Source organism: Manacus vitellinus, unplaced genomic scaffold, assembly GCF_001715985.3.
Source record: "Manacus vitellinus isolate BGI_N305 unplaced genomic scaffold, ASM171598v3 scaffold_95_pilon, whole genome shotgun sequence".
NCBI classification, from domain to species: domain Eukaryota; kingdom Metazoa; phylum Chordata; class Aves; order Passeriformes; family Pipridae; genus Manacus; species Manacus vitellinus.
In genome coordinates this window covers 529,187-554,951 of record NW_021940896.1, presented here as the reverse complement: position 1 = coordinate 554,951, position 25,765 = coordinate 529,187, and the positions used below count along the sequence as shown (strand labels likewise).

Below are 25,765 nucleotides of genomic sequence, written 5' to 3'. Positions count from 1 at the left end.
TGACCAGGGGAAGGTTTGTTTCTCGGACTTGCATAAAAACAGTTCCGTGATCAGTTGAAACAAACTTTCAGAAGTAGCAGCCCAGAAGCAAAATAAATCCCTTTAGTTTGTAAATTGTTCACTGAGCAGCCTGGTCAGGTGTCCCCTGCAGAGATGAGTTTCGGAATTATTTGGCTACAGCTTTTGAATATTCATGGAACTGTATTTTTTTTTTTTGGACAATGGATTTTTGTGAAGTTTTAGTGCTCAGTTGGCAAAGGTTTCTGTCTCCCCTCGATAGTCCCTCATGTTACAACCATTCATTCTGATGTTGGTGGGCTGTAGGAGGATAAGGATTGTGCTTGGGAACCTAAGATCCCAATGAAAGCTGGAATTTAAGGTGACACTGCAGGCACTGGGATGTTCTTGCATGTTCCCCTCAAGAGCCAGGCTGCTTTTCCCAGTACAGCCTCTTAGACTGTCTTCAACTGCCTTCTCAGAAGTTTTTTAATTTCTTCCTTTTCCCTGCAAGAGGATGTTCATTCTGGAGGAAGCAGTTGGAGGAGCAAAAAAGGGAGAAGGGGGTAGAAAAATTGGCATCTATAAGGCTTATCTGCAGAAAATTCCATAACTGACAAATTCAAATCCATTTGAGTGCCACTGCACACAGTGTGGCACATTTCCTGCTTGTAATTCAGCGTGATTTACAGATTTATTTTAAATTTCTGCCAGTTGAGACGTTTTGTATTATTTCAACATCTTCCTCTTTGTTCTGACATTGAATAGTGACGAACATCACATGCAAATCCTGTCAAAGTTACAAGGGCATAATTATTCTGAGGTATGCATATTAATTTGGGAATGATGTATTTTAATAACATGCGGGTGAGGGTTGTGTGACTGCACAAGTTTACTTTATCCTTAGACTGATTTAGTCAATAAAGAACATTCCCAGGCATGAAGCACATTTCATTTTCATTCTGTGCCATCGCAGATGCTCAGCCCAGTGTGTAATCCTGAACATGGACATAATTTGCTTGCTGTGCTGCTGCATCTTAATGGACAGATATGTTCCATTTGTGGCTCAGTTTCCCCTCTACCCCGATTTCTGGGTTAGTGCAGGGGTATCCAGGAACTACAGGTCGGTGTATTTGCAGCTCCTGAAGTAAATCTCAGTGGTTTTGACTTGCATTAAGAGTCCCACACCCAGCAGTCTGCTTCTCTAGATGGCTTTCCTTTCTGTGCACAGATGTGATGTATTTCTGCTGGACTAATTAGAGGAAAGTTCATTATCAGTGCTGAAGAGAACATGAGCACAGAGTGGATGTATTTTCCTCAGAGATGATGGAGCACAACAAGCAGGGCTTGGTGCTTCCCATCCAGTGGTGGCTCTAGATCTAGGGCAGAGTGGAGGCTGGGGAAGGACAGAAGGAGTGGAACCAACTCCAAAAATAACATGTCCTATGGGGAACTGAAAATGTAATGGTGTGCAGGCTGAGACAGGGGTCTGCCAGGAGTCCTTGGGTGTGACAGGTTTATGTTCTAATGAACTGACCATAAAGTGTTGGAGTGTGATTTAAACCTTTAAGGCAGGAGTGACCACGGTGAGAGATGTTGACTGTGCTGGTGTGGCCTGTTGTGTGGTTCACATTTTTCCTAAATCCCCCTTTTCTCTGGCAGAACATCCCCTGTGCTGTGCTGATGGTGAGGGCTGGATGGACTCTCTCTGGGTGGAAGAACCACTGTGTAGTTCTCCATCCTCAGTGAGCCAACAACAGGGCAGTGAGTGGGCACTGCTGACAGAGGACACGAGACAAATACTGCAATCAAAATTGCCTGACAATTTATCTTTTTTTCCCCCCCTTTTTTCCCTTAGATGAAGTGAAATCACAGTGAATGAGTGAGTTTTCTGTGCCTAATTGTGAAGGCTCTATAACGTGTTAGGTTGGAAAGTTCCTTGTACTCAGTTTTGCTGACGCTGTGTTCTGTTTAGAAGAAAATATGAAAAAGGACTATAAATGGGAATAAAAGAAAAATCATGTGAAAAGGAAAAGAAAACATTAATCAGAATCAAATATAGAACACAGTAATGAATTACAAATGGCTTTCTCATGATTGTATAGCAGATTTTTTCCACAGGATCTCTGCTCCATTCAAGAGAAAAATGAGCACTATTCAGTGAATGGAAAGTATTCAGAGTTCCATTTTTATCCTTATCATTCAGTGTAGGGGTTGAGGCCTGATTTACCACACTTCAGCTAAGCTCTGCATTCCCTGGAGTTACTAATTTCATCGTGAGTTGGTTTATCTACTTTTTATATGGCCTTACTGAGTGCTTCACAGGCACTAATTAATTCATCCTCCCAACACGCTTGTGAAAGGGATACTGTAATTTGAGTTTTACAGGTAGGAATCTAACACAGCAATTTGTGTCAAGATCACCAAAAATCTGCTTTTCAAGAGCAGCTTAGTGTACAATTTTTCAGAACATTTGTTACCTTCATAGCGTGGTTTAAAACAGTCTCTCTTGGGTTTAAGGGTAGCTAAGATTTCCACAGCTCCTGAGAGCAGGGTTCACACAGGGTTGGCACCTAGAAAATGAACACAATTGTTCACCACTGGTGAAAAATGGGTTGTAAATGACTGAGATTTATGCAAATTCGGTTATCTGGGGTGATATTCAGTTGACTTAATTACGAGTCTTTCACTGTTTTCAAAACTCCATTTGCAAAATTTTTATTATGTGCCTTTTAATTCTACACCAAACGAGCCAGGAATCCTATGGACATTGTACAAGCTCCCACATAAAGGGAATTAATTTCCAGGTCCAAGTCCATGCGGTTCCTGCACAGAGTCAGGACTCCTGTGGAGCAGTGTCTGTGTGTTTAATTGTGTAAATAAATTCGGGATCACAGAGCATTTTCACAAAGGGACTTTAAGTCTTTGGAATGTGTATCTTCAGTTTGAGCATTTCTGACTTTCTGTTTGTGCTTTTACGACCTTAAAGTCAATTTTTCCCCTCCCCTCTAAAATACCTTCCTTTCCAGTTTGCTTTACTAAAACACAACCTTGTCTCCTGCCTTGCCCCTCTCTGCTGGCATTTTCATGGCAGTTTGCTGGGCAAAAGGATCTGCACTGGGGAACACAGGCTGTAGGTTCCGTTCCAAGCCCTGATGGCTGTGTTTGCATCCTGATCTCTGCAGGCATTTGTTGGCCTCCAGGAACACACTGGGTTTTTTTTTTTCCTCTGTCTTCCCATCCCTCCCCAAACTGTACCAGTTCCTCCTTTTCCCCCTTTAGCCACTGAATCGTCCGTGGCGAATAATTTTCTGTTTCATTTTAAAGTAACTTTAAAGACTGTAAACCACTTTTTCTCCTGGACTGAAGTAGTGGGTATGGTAATACCATTCATATCCGAAGTGATCAGCCTGAATAAGGTGTCTGGAAGGCAAAGCTTTGTTTCAAACTGTCAGTTTGACAAATTTCAAGTAAATTCCTGTACTAAAAAGGTGTTAGATTGTGAGAACCACTGTTAGCTCCGACAGAGCATGCACACTTAAATTTGTAGGAAATAGAATAAAATAATGATCTATGAAAATTCCTTTCCCACTTCAAATTTCTTGGCATCATGGGTCCACATTAAGAAACAAGCCCTTGAGTCAGGAGTTTGTGTTACTGTTGGCAGCTCCTGAGCTTGCTGCTAAATTGGAGGGTGAGAGGAGGTGAAAAAGGCTGTGAGAACCTCACCATCAATCACCTCAGACCAAGACCAGAACCAGCTGTGGAGCACTTTTAACATTAGATAAACAGGCAGTGTTTTGTTTGAGATGGTGGATCTAGAGATTTTCCATAGCATGAGGTCACTGAATGCTTTTTGAGGTTTGGGGCTTTTTTCCCCTCCTGCTCTTGGATGATCAGGGATTGTGTGGAGTGGGAGATTATTTATTTTTTTTTTGTACCACAGCCAGTATTATTTTGGACTAAACTTTTTTTTTTAATCTTCTGAACTTGATGTGCTGTCCATATATTTAAAGACACTTCTGTGTAACATGCAGCTTTAATCTGCTTTGATGAGATTAATGATTCCTCTTACGCAGGAGATTCTAAACAGGGGGGCAGTTGGGGTTTTATGGTTTGGGTTTGTATCTTCTGATGTCTGAGGAATGTTTTGCTTCTTTCCTTCTGGAATGCAGGAGCACTTTTATTCCTCTTCCTTTCACTTTCTTAGTTGTTCTCTCTTGTGTCTGAGCTTCCTACTGCTGATAGAAACAGCGTAATCTGGCACAATTTAATTAAGATGTACATTTATATCCACGGCTTTGTTAACTTTTCTGCAGAGGAAACTTTTCCTGTTTCATTTTTAGGAACTTAAGGAAAGCAAAGATTGTGGGAATGAACATTTTCATAAAACCAGCTGTGTATCATTGGGAAAAAATCCAACAAACATATTTTTAATGTGGTGTTTTGTCATATTCCAACAAATAAGTAGTATGCAAACCTGAATCATCTGATAATAGTTCGTTGATACCCAAGAATGAGTAATGGCCAACAGTTGGAAGTGTTGGAAGAACTAGCCAGAAGTGCTCATCCTAGGAGAGTTTATTCTTGCTAAATTCAGAACTGTTCAAGTGTTGTCTGAAATATCCACAAATTAACCTGGGAATAAATGCTGTCACTTAAAAATACACTGCTGTCATTATATCCTGGTTAATTAACCAGATGACTCTGCAAGAAATTTTTCAAGGAAAGTCCCCTGACAAATGGAATGTTTTCTGGGGAAAAGTCTCTTCAAAATGGGATTTTGAATGGCTGATGCCTCCCCATATGCTTTCAAAGGTCAGATTTTAATTAAAAACTTTTAATTCACTTTGTCACTAGGGGACAGACTTACTCAGGAACAGTGAGGTTCTTGATGTGATGCCTGTGAAACACTTCCTTATTCTGTAATACCTTTCATAGATCAGCATCATTCTTCAGAGTTTCCTGTCTGAGGACTACCATAATTATTGTTAAAGAGCAACTGTTTATTTCTACCCCACTAATTGTTGATGAATCTGAGCCACCTTCCCAGTGTGAGGGATAATCCTCCACCCTTGCCCAGAGATAAGGGGTCTGGCTTGTCATTGTTCTGTGCTCTGAGACCACCAGTGGAATTCCAGAAGAAACCAGAGGGAATAAAAAAAGGGGAGATGAGTAATTTTGAAAAAGGACTCCAGTAAAAGTCCCCTTCTAAGGGCAGAAAATAGACCAGTATGTTATGGGGACAGAAGGGGCAAAAGGACTTAATTGAGAGGGGGGACGTGGAGGGATGTGGGAGACAACAGGAAAAAACCTCATTTCCCACTGAAGATCTCCCACAGCCTAATGGATTCCAAGATTCCAGAAGTTCCTCTGTTTATGTGTTTTTTGTCTGTGAAAACCACTGACAAAAGGTTCTTCTTGTTTAGTCTTAGCCCAGTGTTTTTGCTATCTTATGACTGAAACCCATGAAATAGTTTGCAAGCAGTTTGTGTAAAAAGTTATATGAGAATAATTAGTTTACAAGAGAATATCTCAATTTCCATCAGACTTTATAACAGAAATGATTAGGATCAAAATAGCAGATATGGGGATGCTCTTTTAATTAATTACCATACCAGTTAATTAAAGGTTCTGCTTATGTAAAAATAGTGGAATCACAGACAGGTTTGGGTTGGAAGGGACCTTAAAGCTCATCTCATTCCAACCCCCTGCCATGGGCAGGGACACCTCCCACTAGCCCAGGGTACTCAGCCTGACCTCAAACACCTCCAAATTACAGAATGTGACTCTCTTGAATTTGCTGCATCAATGTGAGTGCTTTGAGCCACAGGTAAAAGAGAAAATCATCTTAAACCAAAGAAATGCCCCCAACAGTCCCAGCTGTGTCAGCAGTTGTCACAACAGGATCTGGGCTTGGGAAAAAGAGGGTTATGGTTCAATTCCTCAGCTGCAGCATTACATCAGAATTTGCCCAGAACTTATATTAGCTGACAAAATTTTTCAAACCTTTTTTTTTTTTTTAGGTTTATTAACCTTAAAAAATGCTTACATAAGTGGAAACAGAATGAAACCATGATGAACATAAAGACAGCCAATAGCCCATTAAATGGAAAGAAAGGTCCAGCTCTTTTGCCTAATGTAGCCCACGAATATTTGCCTGCTTTTTCAGGGGTCACAGAATTAACAGCTCGTTAAATGACTAATTTTTGCAGTTTTGGCTGTTCCTTATAAGCCAGAACAGATAATTTTGATTTTTCACAGAAAATTTGATGAAAGCAATCCACTTAAAGCCTTTTGTTTATATCCACAAACTACTTTGTGTATATATATATATGAGCAAATTAAATTTTTGAAGTGTAAAATATGTAGGTGTAATATATATCTATTTTATATAAAGTACCTTGCATTCTCAACTACATGAAGTAAAAAAAAAAATACAACAATTTTTTATTTTTTTACACAGAATAATCTTTCCAGGTTTTCAGGTAACAGAGATGTCAAGGGGATACTCTGCTCCTATAATGGTCAAAAAGAAACAAGCTCATTATCTTTCTTTTGGGAAAATAAGGATGAAAGCTCTGTCTAAGATAATTTGCAGGCTATGAGTCATTCACTGAAATTGTTTATTTCTTTATATATTCTTAAATTTTAATAGCTGAGATGAAAGAGCAGATAGCAAAAATGTAGGGTAATTCTTAGTCATTAGTCAGGTTTTATGCCTCTCAGATGGCATATGTTAAGAGATAAAATTGTAATTTGATTTTTTCCAAAAATACACTGAGATTAACAAGAGGCTAAGAACTTCAGGAAGAAATAGGGGGTCAAATTTAGTGAAAAGTTTAGCACTGTGTCCTCTTTTGGCCTCAAAAATCTTACTGTGTTGGTTTGTTGAGTGGGAAATGCATCTTGTCAAAGCAAGTAGGATGTCAGAGCTGTGATATCAAATTTGCTATTAAAAGTGTGGCTGGAAATGTGCTATTGAGGTCTCCCAAGTGCTAAAAGAACAGCCTCCCTTGGTGTGGGCAGCAATGTTGTGTAACAGTCCAGCTAAAAGTTCACTCTGGAAATCCAGCATAACACAAACTGGAGGGATTAAATATCTATTTATGGCTTGTATGGAGACTCCACATCCCATTCTCCATGAGAACCTTCCCAGTTTTTCAGGATCTGGTGCTCTTGTTTCTGTCTTCGAGATGGCAAAGAGAAAGAACCAGGTGTTTGTCAGTGACTGCTGAAGGTACCACAGAGACACTGGAATGGCAAACAATGATAAAATTAAACCATCTCTGGAGCAGAATATCCTGGAAGACTCACCACAAATTGTTTCTTCCAAATAATCATATTTTATGAAAGTGATTTAAAGACTTGCTAGATTTAATTTGGACGTCTCTGGTTTTTACAAATGAAGTAGTTTATAAAGCAGTCTCATTAAAGAAAATATCTTGTCATGAGGAGTAAAATCTAAAATGGAGTTTCTTATGCAGCAGAGTTAAGCAGCCTTATCAGGTTTAGTCAGTCTTTATTTTAAAGATTTAAATAAATTTAAAACTTGCTGAAGTGGAATCAGTTTACGTTAAGGCAGAAGTCACTTTTACTGATGATGAAAAATCCAAACAGATGCAATGAGAGCAGGTTTCTCAAACCTTGTCCAGTCAAGACCTGACCTTCTCCAAGTCAGTGATTCCACAGCCTTGCCAGCCTGTTCCAGTGTTTTATCATCCTCATGGTGAAACTGAAAAGTAAAAATTCTTTAACTCAGTTCCAACTTGTGTCCCTTGCTTCTCATCCTCCCACTTTTAGGAAGAGTTTGGCTCCATCTCCTCTTTAGTCCTCCAGTTCAGGTAGATGTAGAGAGCAATATAATCTGAACTTCATAGTTTTTTAACTTTGGGGTTTTGGGGGGAGGACTGGGGGTGGTGTTTGTGTGAACACCTCACCCCAAGTTCTTCATTAGCATTCAGGAATCTTGGAGCTGATTTCTCTGGACAAAACGTTCTGCCTTGTTGCTGGGGGCTCTAAACTTGGGTTTTGACAGCGCAAGGTGAGGCAGAATTACTGGAAGGGCAATAAATCAGCAGTACAATGTACCAATTAGATTAATTAGACTGCAAGATGTGATGGAATAACCACGGTACACGGAGCTGTGAAGCTCTGACCTCCCTCCTGAGACACAGGCACAGCAGCAATTGAGGCTCCTGACACTGAAGGCTCTGTGTGTGTGCACAGCTCCCCAGATCCCCACCCTGCTTGCCTCTCTTTATCTTGTCAGTCACCTCCTCGAAGCAGAATTCTTGCTGGACTAATTACAAAGTTCCTGTTAGTTCACCAAGCTCGTTTTTCTCCCTAAATTGGCAATATGAGCCCTGGCTTGTGTCTTTTCTGAGTTAGGCTCTGGCTTGGTTTTTATTGGATCAGGAGCTGGCTGAAAATGGGGCATTTAAGTCTAAAAGCTCCTCCCGTTCATGCTCTCAGTTTCAACTTTTCTTTCGTGTCACTGGGACTAAAAAGAGGTGCTGTTAAATATTTCAGGTACTGAATAGGCACCCTTTATGCTGATGCTCAGTGTTCAATTCTGTCCACAAACTCTGGAACAAAATAAAAGCATTAAGGGAGAAAACAATGCTGTGTATAATGGCTTTCATATATATATTTGTTCAACTTAGATTTGCAAATGTTAATTGACCACTGCTCCTTCCAGTCTGTTCAAATGTTATGGGCCTCAGACTGGAGTAAACCTATTTGAATTATCATGCAAATGTCATGTATTTGTTTCCCACAAACATTAATTACCCTTTCTGCTCTTTTTTCCAGGGAATGTATATCAAATCAACATATGATGGACTCCATGTAATCACAGGAACAACTGAAAATGTAAGAGTCTTTATTGTAAAATACTTTCATCATGCATACAATTATTTTCTGGGTATATGCAGTGCATTTTGTAACATGAAGACTTGCTTTTAATCAAACCAGTTTTTATTAATAATTTTTTTAATGTATATATATTACTTTTGTAAAAACTGTAACCCTTGAAAACAGATATAGAAAAGTGTCTACGTTGAAATTACCTATAAACAACAATATAATAATATTAAATTCTTGAACTTCTCTCCTCAAGGGTTCTTCAAATCCACCTCTCCATCCGTATTCATGCCCACGTTCTCCCTGGCACAAATGGTTTCTGTTATATGAAATAAATTGTATTTTATATTTGCCATCATTTGTAGTAAAAATGCGGGCACGATCCAGAAAAATGTATTAATGATCATTTTTATTGTGAGACAAGTCTGAACCAAAAGCAGCCATAGATCAGTGTGAGTGATCACAGCAAAACTGAACAGTGTGACAAGAGGAGCGACGGAGCTTCTAAACATCCTCCCCGTTACTTAATGTGCAATTCATAATTAGAAATGTGAAAAAAATAAATTGACTTCAACTGCTGCAATCTAATTACTGTGACAGGCTTCATAACAAGGCCCTTCTGGTTTTCATCTAAGCTTTTAGTCACACTGTTCTCGTTCAGGCTCGGGGCTGTTTAACAGGGGAGAGCCGGGGAAACGACAAGTTTAGGTTTTAGAAAGCTAATATTGAAATTTTGAACTGCTGACGCTCAGGGAATGTGAAATGGGCACTGGGCAGGTGGGCACTGATGGAAATCCTGGCTAGCCCATGTGGGTGAGCTTCATGTGTCATATTTTGTCCTCTTTGACTTCTGTATATTGAACAATATTGCATCATGTGGGCTTTGGCAGTGCAAACCCATGGGAAGCCTCATGATTTGTATGTCACAATTTGGAAAGACCATTCTAATGCAAATCAAACTTAAAATTTGTTTGCTTGTTTGTATTGTCACCACTGGCAACATTTAGAAGTCTTTAAATAACTGCATGTGTACCATGAGTCCTGGAAATTATGAATGATCCATCTTGATTATGTTGGACAGATTATTTTCATAGAGTGAATTACTCATGCTGTAATTAATCCAGTTTTTTACTGTAATTCTAATTAATTTCAGAAATATAATGCAGTTGGTAGAGAAAATATTTATATATTTATAATTGAAATTCACAGAAAGAGTTACTAAATTGGCAGCCACTAAAATTTTTATTTTTATTTTGACTACCAAAACTTTTTGACAGGACACCACCAGCAGAAGTTGCTTTTTTGTTTTTGCTGGAAGTGTAATCACATGTGCAGATAAACCAGCTTCAAAGACCTTTAATTTCTGGTGTTTCAGCAAATTGATTTTTCATTCCTTTTGAAGGGATAATTGACCTCAGAGCCAGTGTTTAATTAGCTCAGCCTCATCCAAGTCAGGAAAGGAGCTAAAAAGAGAAAGAGCCAGGCCTTTGCTTTTCTACCTCACGTCAGCTGAAGTTAAACAGCAGGAATGGTGGTGTTCACTGCAGTTGGTATTGATGTTGAATTCTAGAAATATTTCTGTTACATGTTTAGTCCCGTGTAAAAGAGCAGTCAGCCAAAATTCTGCCACTGAAAGGAGAAGGGGACTGTGAGCCGGGTGGTTCTTCACATCATCCTGTAAAATGTGCAGGTGAAATCCTGTTTCCTTTAGTGCAGAAGGACTCAGGTGGCAGGAGGTGACTCCAATGACCAGGGCTTAGCTCCAGGCTGGAAGGACCAAAGCCCTTCTGAAAGCCAAGCTGGTGAGGAGTTGGAATGCAGCTGGTGTTGGGCACAGGGAGGTTAGGAATGGCAAACGAGCAGCAGGGCAAAGGAAAAAGCTGTGCTGGGAACAGCACCTGGGACACCCTTGGAATCGCTGTGTCAGCCACTGGCTCTTTGCCCTGTTGGCTGGGGTTTTCCTGGGTGAACAATGCCTGAGGTTTCCTGCTCTCCACAGCTGTGCTCTCTGCAGTGCCTGTTCACCAGGCAGCAGGTGCCACTGTCCCCGAGCTCTCTGACCCCCTCAGAGAGGAGTCTCTTTGTGTTTAATTCAGAAATCACTGCAGTCATTTTCTTCCCGGTGGTAATTTGGGGGTTTTGTTGTACTGTCTCCTCTTGTCTTTGTTCCTTTTATTTGTTTATTTTACGTTTTTAATCTGCATCCACAAAAGGGAGGGGTGGGATTTTGGATGGAAGGCAGTGCAGCTGAAGAGCTCTTGCCTGTTTCCTGGAAGTCAGGGTTGGTACACACCGAGCGTCGACACATCACATTTACTTCAGATAAATCTTTCCTTCCTTGGCATTGACACCTGGCTCTTGTGCTTATTGTGTTTAACAATTTATGTTATATGCTGGCTCCAAAAGACATCCAGGCACTCAACTAAATTTTGGTAGCATAACTCCTTTCTTTGAGTGACAAGTTCGACAGCATTAGAACCAGGCCATTCTCTGTAGCCACAAGTGACTCTTTTTCTGCTTTTCTTCTTTACCTGGACAGAGAATTTGATCTGTTATTCAAAGAGCATTTTGCTTTAAATGTTTCTGCACTGTTTGAGAAGGGACAGTGTGTCCTCTCCTCTCTCTGACCCCATATCTAGCAAGTAAACATTCAACCTTTCTACTGGTCTACTTCATTAGGAGCTAATTTCCAGTGGGATTTATCTCTCAAGGTGATGTCTCAGCTCTTTAATTCTTTCCTGGTTGTTTTCTCTTGACTGCCAAGTTGTGTACTCTGTGTCAGTAGAACACTCTTGTGAGCTCATCACAGTGCCAGCAAATTACCTTAAATTCTCAGCTCTCTGCTCCCAAGTGTCCCTGCTGATCCCCTGCACACCCTGGCTGCTCCTCTCCTGAATGCCCTACGGATTTGTCCTACACATTTAAGAGCTGGTTTCATTAAAGCATCTAAAAATTAGTTGTTAAATAGCAGTTGGCCATGTTTGAGTGCTCTTTGATGGCTTTTAATCCGCTTTAATGTGATCAGAAGAAGCTATATTTAGAATAAGGGAGTTTTGTCAGCTCAGTGATCCCCAAATTATGTGAATTGTGTATATGGTATAGTGTGTGTGTGTACATCAAATCTTTTGAAGAGCAAGTCTATTGCTGACATTATCCATCTGTGTCCAAATGGTGAATCTGCTGTCCTGGTAGTGCTGGAGCTGTGTTTGAAGGTACAAATACTCTGCACTTGCTGAGTACCCTCAGTGCACCCCAGCAGTAAAACTGCTCTATAAAGGACAGACCTGCTTTTCTGTTCCACCACGGCTGGTCCAGCCCTGTGATTGTTGACTTTAAAGATTTCCTTCTCTGGAATGTAAATTCACCCAGTGTATCCCCAGCAAGACTGGGACTGCTGAGGTAAACGAGATGGAATAGTTCCACCAGTCAAAAATGGCAGTGGAATTCTAGATTACTTCATTGAATGTGACCAGGAAAAACACTGTTCCTTAGAAATACAGTTTTCATAAATATGATCAATTATTTCATAGCAATAAGGCTTTCAGCACAGCTTTCTTGCCTTCAGCATTCATTGTTTTAATTCTTACTCTTTTACTTCCCCCTCCACGCTCTCCATGTAAAGTTACTTATTCTCTCTTGTCCTTAGTCTCCTGCTGACCAGTGTAAGAAAATCCATGCTGGTGATGAGGTGATCCAGGTCAACCATCAGACTGTGGTAAGTATTTTGGAAATTCTGTCCTGCAGGCTTTGCCTATTCCCACTGCTGAAAAGGTAATAATTCTTCTTGGAAGGTAACTTTGCCCAACTATATTATTATTTATGTCTTTTAAAACCTGTGCTTAAAGGCATGAGTTGAGTCTATTACCAGCCTGGAAGGATTAAGCCAAATTTCCATTTTGCACAGCTGCTGTTCAACATCTTACTCTTTATATAAGGAGATCCCAGAATATTTCCTTGAATGTCTTAGGCTTCTCATTATGCATATGCCAGCTGGTTTAACTTTTCCTCTTAATCAGAATTTTGCATTCTGTTTAATGCAGGAGTCAGATAAATAATGCAGAAGTGCTGTAACCGCCGTGTATTCGAATCTGTTGGGGGGAAAATGTAAAAATTATTAAAGTGTTGATAGAAATCTGTCAGTTTTAGGTCTGTGAATTCTTGCCAGAGGATTTATTTTTAAGATGCACATAAGCACATGTATACAGAAGTGTATGCTGAGCCTCAGGTATTGCAATATAATATTTCAATACGTTTAAACATGTCCACTGTTGCATTCCTTCCACAACCGTGAGCTGTATTGTGTACAGCAGGTAAGGAAAAATATATTTATTAATTTAATAATAATTTATTATTTGTATAGATTGAATTATTTTTAATTGAGCTCTAAAGGCTTCTCAGAGTGCCTCTCTAAGAGTCTCACCCAAGGCTGAATGATTGTATTTTTTTTCCTGTTTTGTGGTGACACAAGCTGCTCCTTATAACTGATGTTGGTTCCAAAGTTGATGATTACTGGAAAAAAATGCAGTCAAATTTTGTCCTGTGCTGTCTGAAGTCATAGAGACTGTGCCTTTTAAAACAAATAACTCTGTGTGGCAGAAGAATGGGAGCAGTGCTGCTGGAGCTACAGGTGAAAGGAACACTGGCATTTATGACTTCTTAGGCACGAGCAGCATTGTGACAATGACCACGATAACTTCCTAATAAACTTCTAATTGAGCCATTTAGCTTTGTCCTGCTGAACCCCATCTCCAGACAGAGCTGCTGCAAAATTAAGAAATCTCTTTCTGTCTGTCACTTGTGTGAAGTGGGAATATGAAAGGCTGACTATTAAAATCTTATGATTAGAGAGCAAATATTTTCCCTTGAAAAGAAGTATAACTTATTCATTTATACTTTAAATGTTAATGCAACACACAGCTCTTATCTGTATGAAAGAGGTTCTAGGAGTTGTCATAGTTACAAGTTGAAATATGTATTAGACTGACTTTCTCCATTAAACACACTCTTCAAGAGACAGATCTGATTTAATCTTTACTCCCATAGGTGAAATCCCCACATTCAGCTACTCAGGAATTGAGTTTTTGGACAGTGACTCTTTCCATGGCTGTTATTACAACAGGTTCAAAGTGGTGGATACTTGTAATCCCTTTCCAGATAAGGACACAGGAGCAACAGCTGAGTCAAGTGGCATAAAATACTCTTTTTTCTAAAAGCCCTAGAATATATTAATTATTCATTCTGAAGTTTATAACAGGCTATGGAAGAGATAAATGGCACTGTGTTTCTTTTGGAAATTTATTCTTCCTTTGACATGGCTGGAAAAGCCTCATTCTGTCTGCCCTGGGACTTTGGAAAGACAGACTAATACTGAGTGTTTGCATGTTTCAGAGGTGTCTGTCCAATCCTCTTTCCCTCATGGATTAGAATTGTTAATATTTTAAATACCCCTTAGATCTTCATGTGTGCCCTTTAAGTCACTTCTGGGACACCTTGCTGCAAACTCCACTTAGCTGCATTCCTCCTTCACCCAAGTTATCCCCTTGTGATGATCAATATTATGCTTATAATTAGCATTATTTCCATTAGTGGACTGGGATAATTCAAAGGCAGCAGCTCATTAAATTCCCACATAATCAATATTTTAATATTAGCAAGACCAGCTTATAAAAAGAGGTGAAAGCCAATTGTAATTAATGACTGGGGGCTCAGCTGAGTAAGAGAGCTTACAGAAATTCCAGAGAAGATTTTATCTTCGTTATCCTAACAAAGACCTTTTTATAATACTGGTGTTTCTTTGGCATCTTGGTAGTCTATCAGATATAAATCTCATTCAACACAGCATGTATTGAAAGAACCTGTTCTGAAGATGATTATATAGAGTAATTTTTCTATTGCCACTAGTGAAAACACTTACCCGAGTAGAGAAAGTTTGGAACCCCTTTTAATAGGTTCCAATCTTATAGCTGATTATTGGCATCATTTAATCTGATTTTGACTGAACCAGGCCAACGTATTTTCTAGATAAATTCATATTCACTCATTTAATATGATCATTCGAGTTTTAAAACTTTCATTGATGTTCCCACAACCTGTGATAAATTGTTCCGGTAGTTAATTATTCTCATTGCTGGGGGAAAAAAAGTCATTTTATTTGTAGTCTATATTTGTCTGGCACAAGCTTCCAGTCCTTTGATCTTGATATATTTTTATCTATTAAATTACAGGAGAGCAGGTTTCTCTTTTAGGTATTTTCAGGATGCAATCAAATTAGTTCATCACTTTTTTTAGTAGGCTGGATAATTTGAGCACTTCCAGTTTGTCATCCTAATGCATGACCCTCCTCAGCAACCTCTTTAAATTACCAACTCTAAAACCCTGCATTTTTAACACAGAGTTATGGAGCTCCATGGAAGGGCTCATTCCCAGGTAGAGCAGAACTTGGTGCTGAAACAGCTCCTGAAATATGTTCCTTTTATATAAAGCATTCTCTTTATTAAGAAAGATCAGATAGTTAGGAGGTAGCTATATTTATACTCTTTTTTCTGTTATATTAACAAAATATTAACAAAACCGAGACTTTTATAAGTTTTGCTTTACTTTTCAAGTAGCTTTTCAATGGAGTTGAGAGTTAAAAAGAGTTCAGAAAGTATCAAAGGGAAGCTGCTTCCAAATTATATAATGCAACAATTGAAAGAGTTAGAAATAAAAGACTTACTACGTGGAATCTGGTCTAACCAAGGAACACTCTGTAATATAATTATAAAGATCAAAGAAAAAATAATAGTACTTAAAGCAAGAAATTAATTAAATCAAGCGATTCACCACTGGTTGTTAAGATCATTTAATCATTATCCAATTTCCTTATTTGCTTTTCTGCTTGTTCTTCTTGCTTCTAAGATTTTAATAAAAAAAGCATAAGAAACTTTAAAAATAAGTTATACATTCTAAATTGCTGCCACCCTGACTCTTTATTTTTCCCTGCAATAACAACAGGCACTACTTCTGCCTGTGCATTGTGGATTTTTATTTCCTCTCTCATAAAAATTATACAGAAGTGCTGAAGATGCCACTGTGGCATTTCTTTGTTTGCAAAGTTCACAATTACAACTCAGGTTCCTTGGATGGGATATTTTCTACTGCTGGGTTGAAATAGTAAATTTGATTATTTTTCAGCATAAATTTATGAAAATTTAGTTGTGTTGATGTTCCACTTTTGGTAATTTGTCAGACAACAGAAACATTGGAGATCCAAACAAGTGTTGATTTAGCCACCTGACCATCTGTAGAATGGTTTCTTCTTTAGAAAGATCTTCTATACTCCTGTGTAGAAAAGTGCTTGGTAAAGTAGGGAAAACTGACTTTTCTCTATCTTTTTTTCTTCTTTTTTCTTTTTTTTTTTTTCTGAGGGTTGGGATTTGAAGGTTATTTCATAGAACAGAGAGCAATAATAATGCTTTTAGTAATTCCTGTTGAAAGGTAGATGTTACTTAGGAGCAACTGGCAAGAGTCCAGGAGCCAGAATGTATTAATTAATCCCAAACCAGCTGAGCACCAGAGAGCTGATGGGACTGAAAATGGCAAAGATGAACTTGGAATTAATCAGGAACAGGTTTCCAGGAGAAACTGAGTTTTGATACCATTGTCTTGACATTAGTAATATCTGGTCTGAAATACTGTGTGATCTGCAGGTCATTTACAGCCCTCAAAGGTGTTAAGTTAGATATGAGCACTACAAAAATGTAATGGGTAAAAGAGCAAATGTGTCATCTGTCTCATAGGAAGAGAAATTATTTAAGGATTTCAGTTTGAATAACCCAACCAGTGAGGTCTGAGACAGAATTACTTGCTCTTAACAGACAGAGACTATAAAGACCAGAAAGAGAAATAACTCTTTATGGTATAAAACACTGTGCAAGAGCAAACAGCCATAGAAATCTCTCTAGTAAATGTGTTGTGTTACATGTTTCTTATGTTTTCTTTAAACAGCTAAAGAGAACAGTTTAAGTAAAACAGTTGCATTTTCTCACTGGACGAGGTTGTTCCCTGAACTGATGGATGTTGAGTTTTCAGTGCTTGAAGAAAGATGGGGACAGGTTTTTTAGAAGGGGCTGTTGTAGTGGGACAAGATGCAAAGGCTTTATGCTGAAAAGGGGGAGATTCAGACCATATATAAGGAAGGAATTCTTGGCTGTGAGGGTGGGGAGGCCCTGGCACAGGTTGCCCAGAGAAGCTGTGGCTGCCCCATCCCTGGAAGTGTCCAAGGCCAGGCTGGATGGGACTTGGAGCAACCTGGGCTAGTGGAAGGTGTCCCTGCCCATGGAGGGGATGGGACTGGATGACCTTTACATGTCCCAACCTAGAATATTCTGTGATTCTAAACACATGACCCAGCAGCCCTTTTATACCATTCATTGTCAAATTACATCCTTGAAATTAAGTGTGTCGAGAGCTGATCACAATGAAATAATTTCAGCACTAATTTATTGGAGTTAAGATAGTTGTTGAATCAATACCCTCAGTGTATGGTTGAATTGTAAATTTGAGTCCTAATGAGAGCTCATTTTAGGTGGAGGTAAATCTGTAAATGCGGTGCCAGGTCACACCATCTGTGTTTCAGCACACTGGGTGTTGTGAAATACAAACAGGAAAAAAAAAAAAGGACAAAAGATGTCATGAGAATTACAGCTTCTTTCCCCAAAAGATGTCCTTCTGTTTCCAAACAAAGTGCCACATGTTACTTATTCTCCAGATTCTGCCTTTCAAAAAGGCTTAGTAAAGCAAGTCTTCCACTGGTACATCTTGCTGCTGCTTGGATTCTCGCCGTGTTGCTCCATTAGTTAATGAAAATAACTATGTAAGATAATGGGAGAACATTTGGTTTTCCACCATCAATTATTGTTGGGAACAGACAGAATATTAATAAGGGTGAATCAGCTACAGGTGTTAATGACGAGCTTCCCCTTCAGTGACAGAAAAGTCTTATGATCTTCCAGCACATTTTTGGCTAATAATAATTTCTGATTTCCATGTTAATCAAACCAGTTCCCTTGATTAATTCCCTAAAGATACAAAGTGAATTACAGACTTAAAATAAGAAAGGATGATAGTCTGCTTCCTTAACAAAAAAGTTGAGTGTACGCAAGTTGCTGTTTTGAGGTTTTTTTAATGCAAACAAGAAAAGAGGTCAAATTTTGGAGGTTTGAGTAAACATCCAGATGGCTTTGCTTATGTGTTTGAAGAGTCTTGAGGGGAAACATCTGTCCTGGTTCATGGAAGGGGTTACTGCAGTCAGAGCAGAATTCCTTGTTTTCAGGTGCTGTGCAATACCATACGAGCTAAATATTTAGGAAATATTCTGCACAATTGATTTCCAGACCAAATGCCTAACGAGGGAGCTTTTAAATTCCTGTTAGTTTAAATCCCTCTGTCTCTCTCCACCCCAGGTAAGATCAAAACTGGCAGGTAATACAGTGAACAGAACAGGCACAAGTCTCCCAAACAAATGAAGGTGTAACCTGCCTTCCCCCTGGGAGTGCTCTGAGTGAACCTTTGCATTCTTCAGAGTCCTCAGAGGGTTGGATAAGGCACTGAAGGAACTGAGGAACCACATCCCTGCCTTGTCCCCAGGATTCTGAGGGCAAGCAGAGGCAGGAACAGATGTCCTCTATCCACTCTGCACCCCTGGTTCCACTACCTGAGCTAAATTTCCCTTCTAAATTTGTTCCCTAGCAAATATGCACAAGGTATTTTGGAATTGGTGTGGAGGTGAGTAAGTGCTGGGGTGGTTTAGAGCCCTGGAATCCTGCGATAAACATCACCACATTCACCAGTTCAGCTGCTTTTTCAGTTCCTTTTAGTAGATAAGTGTATCATGCACTTCATGCCTCTGCAGTCACCCCCAAATGCACCAGCCTGTGTTTTCTTCAGGCTTTTTTTTTGTGTGTCTGTAACATCAGGAATTTTTGGCATTAGTTTGTTTTTCATACAAATCCTCAGTGAGTCATCACTGGCCAGGTAGACTTCATTTCTAAAAAGGAAAAAAGGTGCTTGCCCAGCATGAACAGAGTTTGGATTTATAAAAATGCTGAAATCCCTATTGCTGGTAAGATGCATCCCAAATCCCATCCATGCAAATCCAGATCTTCTGAATGAGAAGGAACAAAGTCATTATAGAGAGAATCTAAAGAAGATATTGGAGAACTAGAAAAAATTCTTTTACTGTTGGTTAATGAAAGTGAGTTATGTTTTTCTGAACATAATAGTTATGCAGTCCCAGCTACAAAATTATCGGGTTTAGGAACACAAAATTATCAGGTGTAGGTATAGAAAATTATCAGGTTTAGTTCTACAAAATTACCACAGCATTTTGGACTTTTCTGGTAAAGAAATTTACTGTTGGAGGGATTAATATTTTTGAAACTATCATTTTTGAAGTTCCACTTTATTTCTATGAGAAAACTAACAAATTCTTTAATATAGATAAAAGTACACAGGTGTTTTTTTTTTTTTCCTAGAGCCCTTCTTTCCACATTGAGGATGTACAAACAAATTAAAATGAATGATTAGAGCAATTCTAAGAGTAAACCAGCAAAATTTTAAACTTCTGCCTGTCTGATGATTTTCAGTGAGTTCTTTGACATTCTTCTGGGTTTATTCCATATTTAGCATCTAAATTAGCATCCGATTTCATTTAGGCAGGAAAATAAAAAAGAAAGTATCATATTAGCCTTTTTTTCATTAGTCAAATTTTAATTTAACTTTCATTGCTGAAATATTTTAACTCATGTTGTAGCATCTGATTGACTGAATGTTTGTGCCAAAAATCTCAAAGGAGCAAAATACCCTTTTAGTGAATCCATCTCACCATAGCTGGAAGTTGGTAATTGCTTTAAAGACTGATTCTTCAAGAGCAAATGTCAAAATCTGTCTCAAGGACTGGTTTTTGACTGAGATTTTTAATCCACTGTAATGGCTTCTTTTTTTCCAAAGGTATTTTTAGTAATACAATTTATAGTAACATGTCCAAATTCCTAAGAGCATTTTATCATCACCCAGTAGTAATGACTGCAGACTCTTCTCTAATAGATCTTGGGATTTAATGGTTTTGTCATTAAGGTTCTCATTGGAATAATTTATCGTTAACTTAATTATTTATCACTCTTTTCTAAAAGGAGCTCATGGAACTGTAAAGATTTCAGCAATCTGAAAATTACAGCAATCTATAAAAATCAAAAGGAGTTCCTTTTCATTTCTAGAATTGAGTAAAAGGAAAAAAAATATAGAGAGCCTCTGTCCTGTTAAAACACAGCACAGATTGGAGGAGTGTTTGGGATCCAAGCTGACAGCCCTGATTTGTTTGGCTCTTACCTGTCTATAATTACTGCTGGTTTCTGGTTTCCTGTGGCCAGTGCATTTTTAGAAAGTTTTCAATAGAGCAGCAGCATCAAAAATAGAATAGAACTTTAAAAAGCTGTTAAAATCCTTCTTAGAATGGTGACAGATCTTGCAGTTCTGCCCAGGGTGGATGTTCCCAGTTGGGATCCTGGCTCTGGCCAGGTCAGAACCCTGCAGTCTGTGTCCCAACTGCTCTTCAGCCCTTACAAGAGAATTTTAATTAAAATCCCTTCGGGGTTGTCTGTATTATTTTCCCTCCACCTTTATGTGTAATCAGATATTATCTTCCATTAAGAGGAAGTAATTATAAACTATACCTATATAATTATGAACTATACCTATATATAGCTATATCTATATATATATAGCATGGAGATATACATAGACTACTCTGTTTCTGAGCACCTAAATATTTTATTTTCTTGGCTTTTAATAGCAGTGGGAATACATATTTTAGTCAGGAGAATAAATTTATGACTGACTCGTTAATTTTAGCAAAAAAAAAAGAAAAAAGAGGTTCCAGTGAACTCTGAGAGGTCAAACACAGCCAAAAAGCACAGCAGATACAACAGCACTGACTGGCATGAATTTGTATAGTTCCTGCTCTTGGATTTCCAAAGATTTTTGTTCTGGAATCTTCACTTTAAGGCAGCTGTAATTGGCCTCAGGAAAGTTGTGTCTGGAAAACTGCTGTGTGGATGCTGCATTCCCATTCCTGCTCAACACCAGGACTTGTGATGGCCATAACATTTATGGCAGGTTCTTTACTGTGGCCATTTATTACCACTGTAAAAATCTGCCATGTCTGGGACAGAAAAGGGAGGGGGGAAAAAAAGGAAAACCCTAAAAATATTTTTTTCTGTTTTCATGTGTAAATAATTCATGGTAAATTAATATTTGAGTAATCAAGAAGATTAAGAAATGTCTCTAAGTAGTTTTTTTTCCCTTTCAGTACCAGTGATGTCCTTTTTTATGGTTCTGTTTGCATTTAATAGTAAGTTGGTGACTCAGCTGTGTCCAGGGGCTGTATAGATAAATCTATAAATGACTATTTATCTCCATTTAGGGTCTTACAGCTGTTACATACATGTTACATATGTTGTTGTAACATGACTTCTAATCCTCATCTTATGATTTAAAATGCTCAGTGATCTCACAGATCATCAAAAGGGAAACAGTGTTCACTTCTGCCTTATTTTGCTGAGAAACAGAACTAAAAAAATTATAAAAACCCAGCTTCAGCAGCATCATTTCAGTCCAACAGGAGGAATCAGACAGAATTTATAAAAACTGCTAATGTTTGCAAAGACAGGCTCTAACAGGCCTTTTTGGTTAACATATTTTCTTCACATTTCAGGTTAAACAGAAAGTTTTCAAAATTCAGTTATGGAATTTTTCCTTAGGTTGGCTGGCAGTTAAAGAACCTGGTAAATGCACTGTGGGAAGACCCAAATGGAGTGATTTTAACCTTGAAAAAACGTCCTCAGAACACCCTGGTCTCTGCTCCTGCCCTTCTGAAGAATGTCAGGTGGAAACCTCTTGCACTGCAGGTAAGGCAGCTGTTGGAACTCTGGTGTCGTGGTAAATCCTTTATTCCTGAGAAAACACTGGAATTTTTCCTTCCAGCGAAAGGAATAAGAGCCTGTCTCAGATTCCTTTGAAACAGGGTGCTGAGATAAGTGTGTGTGACAACCCCCTGTGTGTCATAAGGTTGTTTTCTCCATGTTTTGGTGGCATTGGGAGCCACAGGAATTCGTAGAAGGAAAGAATATTTACAGCTGGTGTTCTGAGGAACAAGGTTCAGCAGCTGCTTTGGCAGAGGCAGCAGTGCCTCCCTGTTTCCATTATTTTAATCTGTCAAAGCTACTTGTTTTATAATCAAGTGTGTCAGATCTATTAAATTTCAGGAGAATTCTGCTTCTGTTCCACACCCATCAACAAGCTGAGATTTTGGTAGCAGTGCTAATAGAACCTCTGGTATTTCCTGTGTGCTCCTTGAAAACCTGTAGGAACCAAAAAAAAAAGATAATTGTGAACTTCATAGCTGGTTTTTCCTGCAGCATCAACGATATGTAGGAGAAACTGGGTGAAACCCTGAACTAAAAATGTCAGTGTTAAAGGAAAGGTTTTTCAGTAAGTCAGTAACTCTTTGTGGTTGTCATTAATGCCATGAAACACTTACATATTGTGGAAGTTTCTCGGAGCTGTTTTGTTTGGAATAAACAATACATGAACGTGCTTCTAAATGATTTCTCAATTAATGAAAAAAACCAAACCCCTCAAGCCTATCCAGGCAGATTTCCTCCCTGCCTGGCACTTCCTAAATCTTTCATTCCTCAAAGTGCCTAAATCCTACACGGTGGCTTCACTTAAGGAGTTCTGTGTAATCCTTGCAGGAATTCTCAGGAATGCTGACACTGGGATTTAGGGCCACCTCTCCTCTCTCTGTGCCTGCCTCTGGGGGAGAGGAACAGGGCCCTGTGACACCCAGGGGGTTTTGTCTGTCACAACACTGCAGCAGTGACATCCTTTGCTCTGCCAAGATCAGGATGTATCTACTTGGGAACCTCGTATGGTGCCTCGAGGGGCAGCAAAGTGGTAATTGCATTTGCACAGGGCTTCCATGGAGATCCTCCCTTTATATTCATATATTAAAGAGCCATAATTCCCAAGCAGAACTAGTTCTGGAAGCTTTGTCAGTGTGAGAACAGTCTGTACTGTAAAGATGGTACAGCATTGTTCACAAAGCATGCCAGCCTTTGGCGTGGTAGCCAGAAAAGTGGAAGTGCACCAAGCTGTTCATGTGGAATTACCAACAGTTCTGGTTTTGTGATGTGTCCTCTCCTGATCACCCAGATTGCAAAAGCCCCTGAGGATCAAAGAGTGCTTTCAGTGTCCTCCCTACTGGGATATATTTCTTCTATACCAGACAGTAGTGTGGGGAGGGATTTAAATAAAAATATAAATCACTTTGGAAAATAAAAAGAGCATTGTTAGTGTTACTTCTTAACAGTAGATTTTGTAATTAGATGCTGTAAGCCAACTTTAGGTCTTTTTTAGCATCTTCAGGTCTTTTATTCCTCCTGCCACGGAGACAAGCTCGAGTGCTCAGACCTGGATCCGTTTCAGGACTCAGGTTTTGGGTTTGCCTGTTTCCTACAGCTCTCACCTGGATCTGGTGTTGGTTATTATTGTCAGTAATGACTTGGAACTAGCAGGATTAAATTTCAAGATGGTTCTAAAGCCTGTGCTTCCTGGACAGCTGACACAACAGCTTGTTGCTGCTGGAAGCAGTGATCTCACTTCCCTCTCCTGTTGGCTCAGAGTGCCCTCGCCTTTGCTCGACTTTGGCATTTTTTTAGACCCCCTAGATCAGCTTAATTTGTTCAATTGGTAGGAAGGTTTGTGGTTTTTTGTTTTTTGCTTTTTTTCTGGAGTTTTCTACCACTGATGGATTAAATTGGCTCTCAGGGAACAGGCGCTGTCGGAGGTTGTTGACAGACTTTGGGGAATAAGCAGAATTCCCTCAGCACAGACAGGAGGTTTGTCCCAACACAAAAGTAGCATGTGCAATCACCAGTGAAGCAAATCTGTAGAAAAATATCTCAGTGAAAGTAGACCAAAACTGCAAACAATTCAGTGAATATCAGACTCTCCCAGAAAAGGATAATGTTATATTTCATGGTGTGTCACATGTATGGATCTACAGATATTGCTCTGCACTGTTATTTCATGGTGCACTCCATTTCTCTGTGTATCCACATGCAGAGAAATGTTTCCATTCTGGTGTAGTGCTGGCACAAAACAAACCAAAAGCAATACATAACTAGGGAAGGCAGAAAGGAAACAGGATTTAGGAACTTGAAATTCAGAGGCCAGGAATAATGTTTGCTACCTTAGGTTGATGCACAGCAGGAATTTTTAAATTAAAGATATCATGTTTTCTATTGTTGCTTAAGGCACTTGGAGATGTTATTAATATTTCCTCCACAATAATTATGTTTAAAATTACACCACGTAGTTAATTTATGAATTATTGATGACACAGAATCTGTGAATCCTTATAAAATGTATTTCTTGATCTTGTTGTAGTATTCCTTTGCTGTGTAGTTTCCCTTGATGCTTAATTACCAACAGCAGGGCAGTAACAATTGCCAAAGTTTTGTGCTGCATTATCTTTCAGTGACACACATCAGTGACACCACTTTCTCCTTTTGTCTCTAGTTGTCATTATGTGATGTTAGAAGACTATTTGAATTTTTAACCTCTGTGATTATCTTCCCACTCAAGAAAAAATGGTTCTTTCATCTGCAACAACAAATTGTTCTCTGTGTTTTTGAGTGAGCACACCAGCAACTGCATTCCAATAAAATACAACGTTTCTTGGATTTTTTTCTTTTCATTTGCAGAAAGTTTCCAATTGGAATAATCCTTCCTGTCACAACTACTTGACCCAGAACGTTACACTGTTTATGATTCAGTTTGAGACACAGCATCTGGCAGATATGAGTATAAAAGCTTATGTCAATGGGGACAGTTCTATAATTCTTCTGACATGTTAGAAAATACATGTCATGCTCTGCAACTTCCTAAGTAGCTTCAGAATAAGTTTTGTTTAAGTAGCTCATTTCAGATTTTGGAAATTATGTGATAAAGTTTGATTTTTAAAAATCTATTGGTTATCTCACCGTTGGGGGTGAGATTAGACAGTTGTAGTATTACACAAAACTAATTTCAGTATTTATTTGTAGAAGATTGAAAGCCTTGTAGTTAAAAATGTTGTAACTGGTCTTTACAGCTTTCATCCAAATTTTAGGTCACTGTGTTTTCCTTCCACCTGTAGAAAAGTGGTTGTATCTATTAAAGCACAATTTTGTAAATAAAAATATTTTCTGTTTCTTGAATATCAACACAGGCTGCACCTTGGTTGAAAAATATTCTTTTTTCCACCTTTGTATCCTGCACAGAATATTTGGTTGTAGTCCTTCTAGTCCTTGTCAACCATGGCCTTGAGCTTCCCTAGGACATTTGAATGAAAAAATGATGTTTAATGTCATGTAAAAGTTTAAAAAATAAAAATCTGAAAGGACCCTCACACTTTATTATTACTTTTAGTATTTATGATGCTCACATTTGTTGCTTAGGTTAATTTATATTTCTTTCCTAGTTTCCATAGAACCTGTATTTGTATCCCTGTGGTACAATGATCATGGCTGTGGAAACCAAATTAATAGGAATTCTGTTTCCTTTAAAAAATCAAGGTGTTCTTCCTTGTTAACAATAAGTCTCCCACTGAAACCAACATTATAATTTCATTCAGTACAAGTTTTCCAGAGTTCTTTAATTAATTTTTGTATTAATGGCATCTAACAGAGTATGTTCTTCCTCCCTATATAATTGATTTTCTGCTTTGGTTAAAAATCGTATTTTGATTGAGTCTCAGATTTTCCCATGAGATGGCTTTTAAATTGATTTAATGGTCTTTTATCAGTTTCTTTCATAACTAGTC

The 25,765-nt window shown here is 38.7% G+C and overlaps 1 protein-coding gene across 1 annotated transcript in view; it reads left to right on the top strand.

The window, feature by feature from the left end:
* The window catches only part of LOC103756197 (connector enhancer of kinase suppressor of ras 2), a 168,753-nt gene that overhangs the window by 97,148 nt on the left and 45,840 nt on the right, over positions 1–25,765 (top strand). Inside the window, exons 7-9 of the mRNA XM_018086464.3 lie at positions 8,812–8,871; positions 12,509–12,577; positions 21,660–21,806. Of these exons, the coding sequence (XP_017941953.2) occupies positions 8,812–8,871; positions 12,509–12,577; positions 21,660–21,806 (276 nt within the window). The remainder of the gene's footprint in view (positions 1–8,811; positions 8,872–12,508; positions 12,578–21,659; positions 21,807–25,765) is intronic.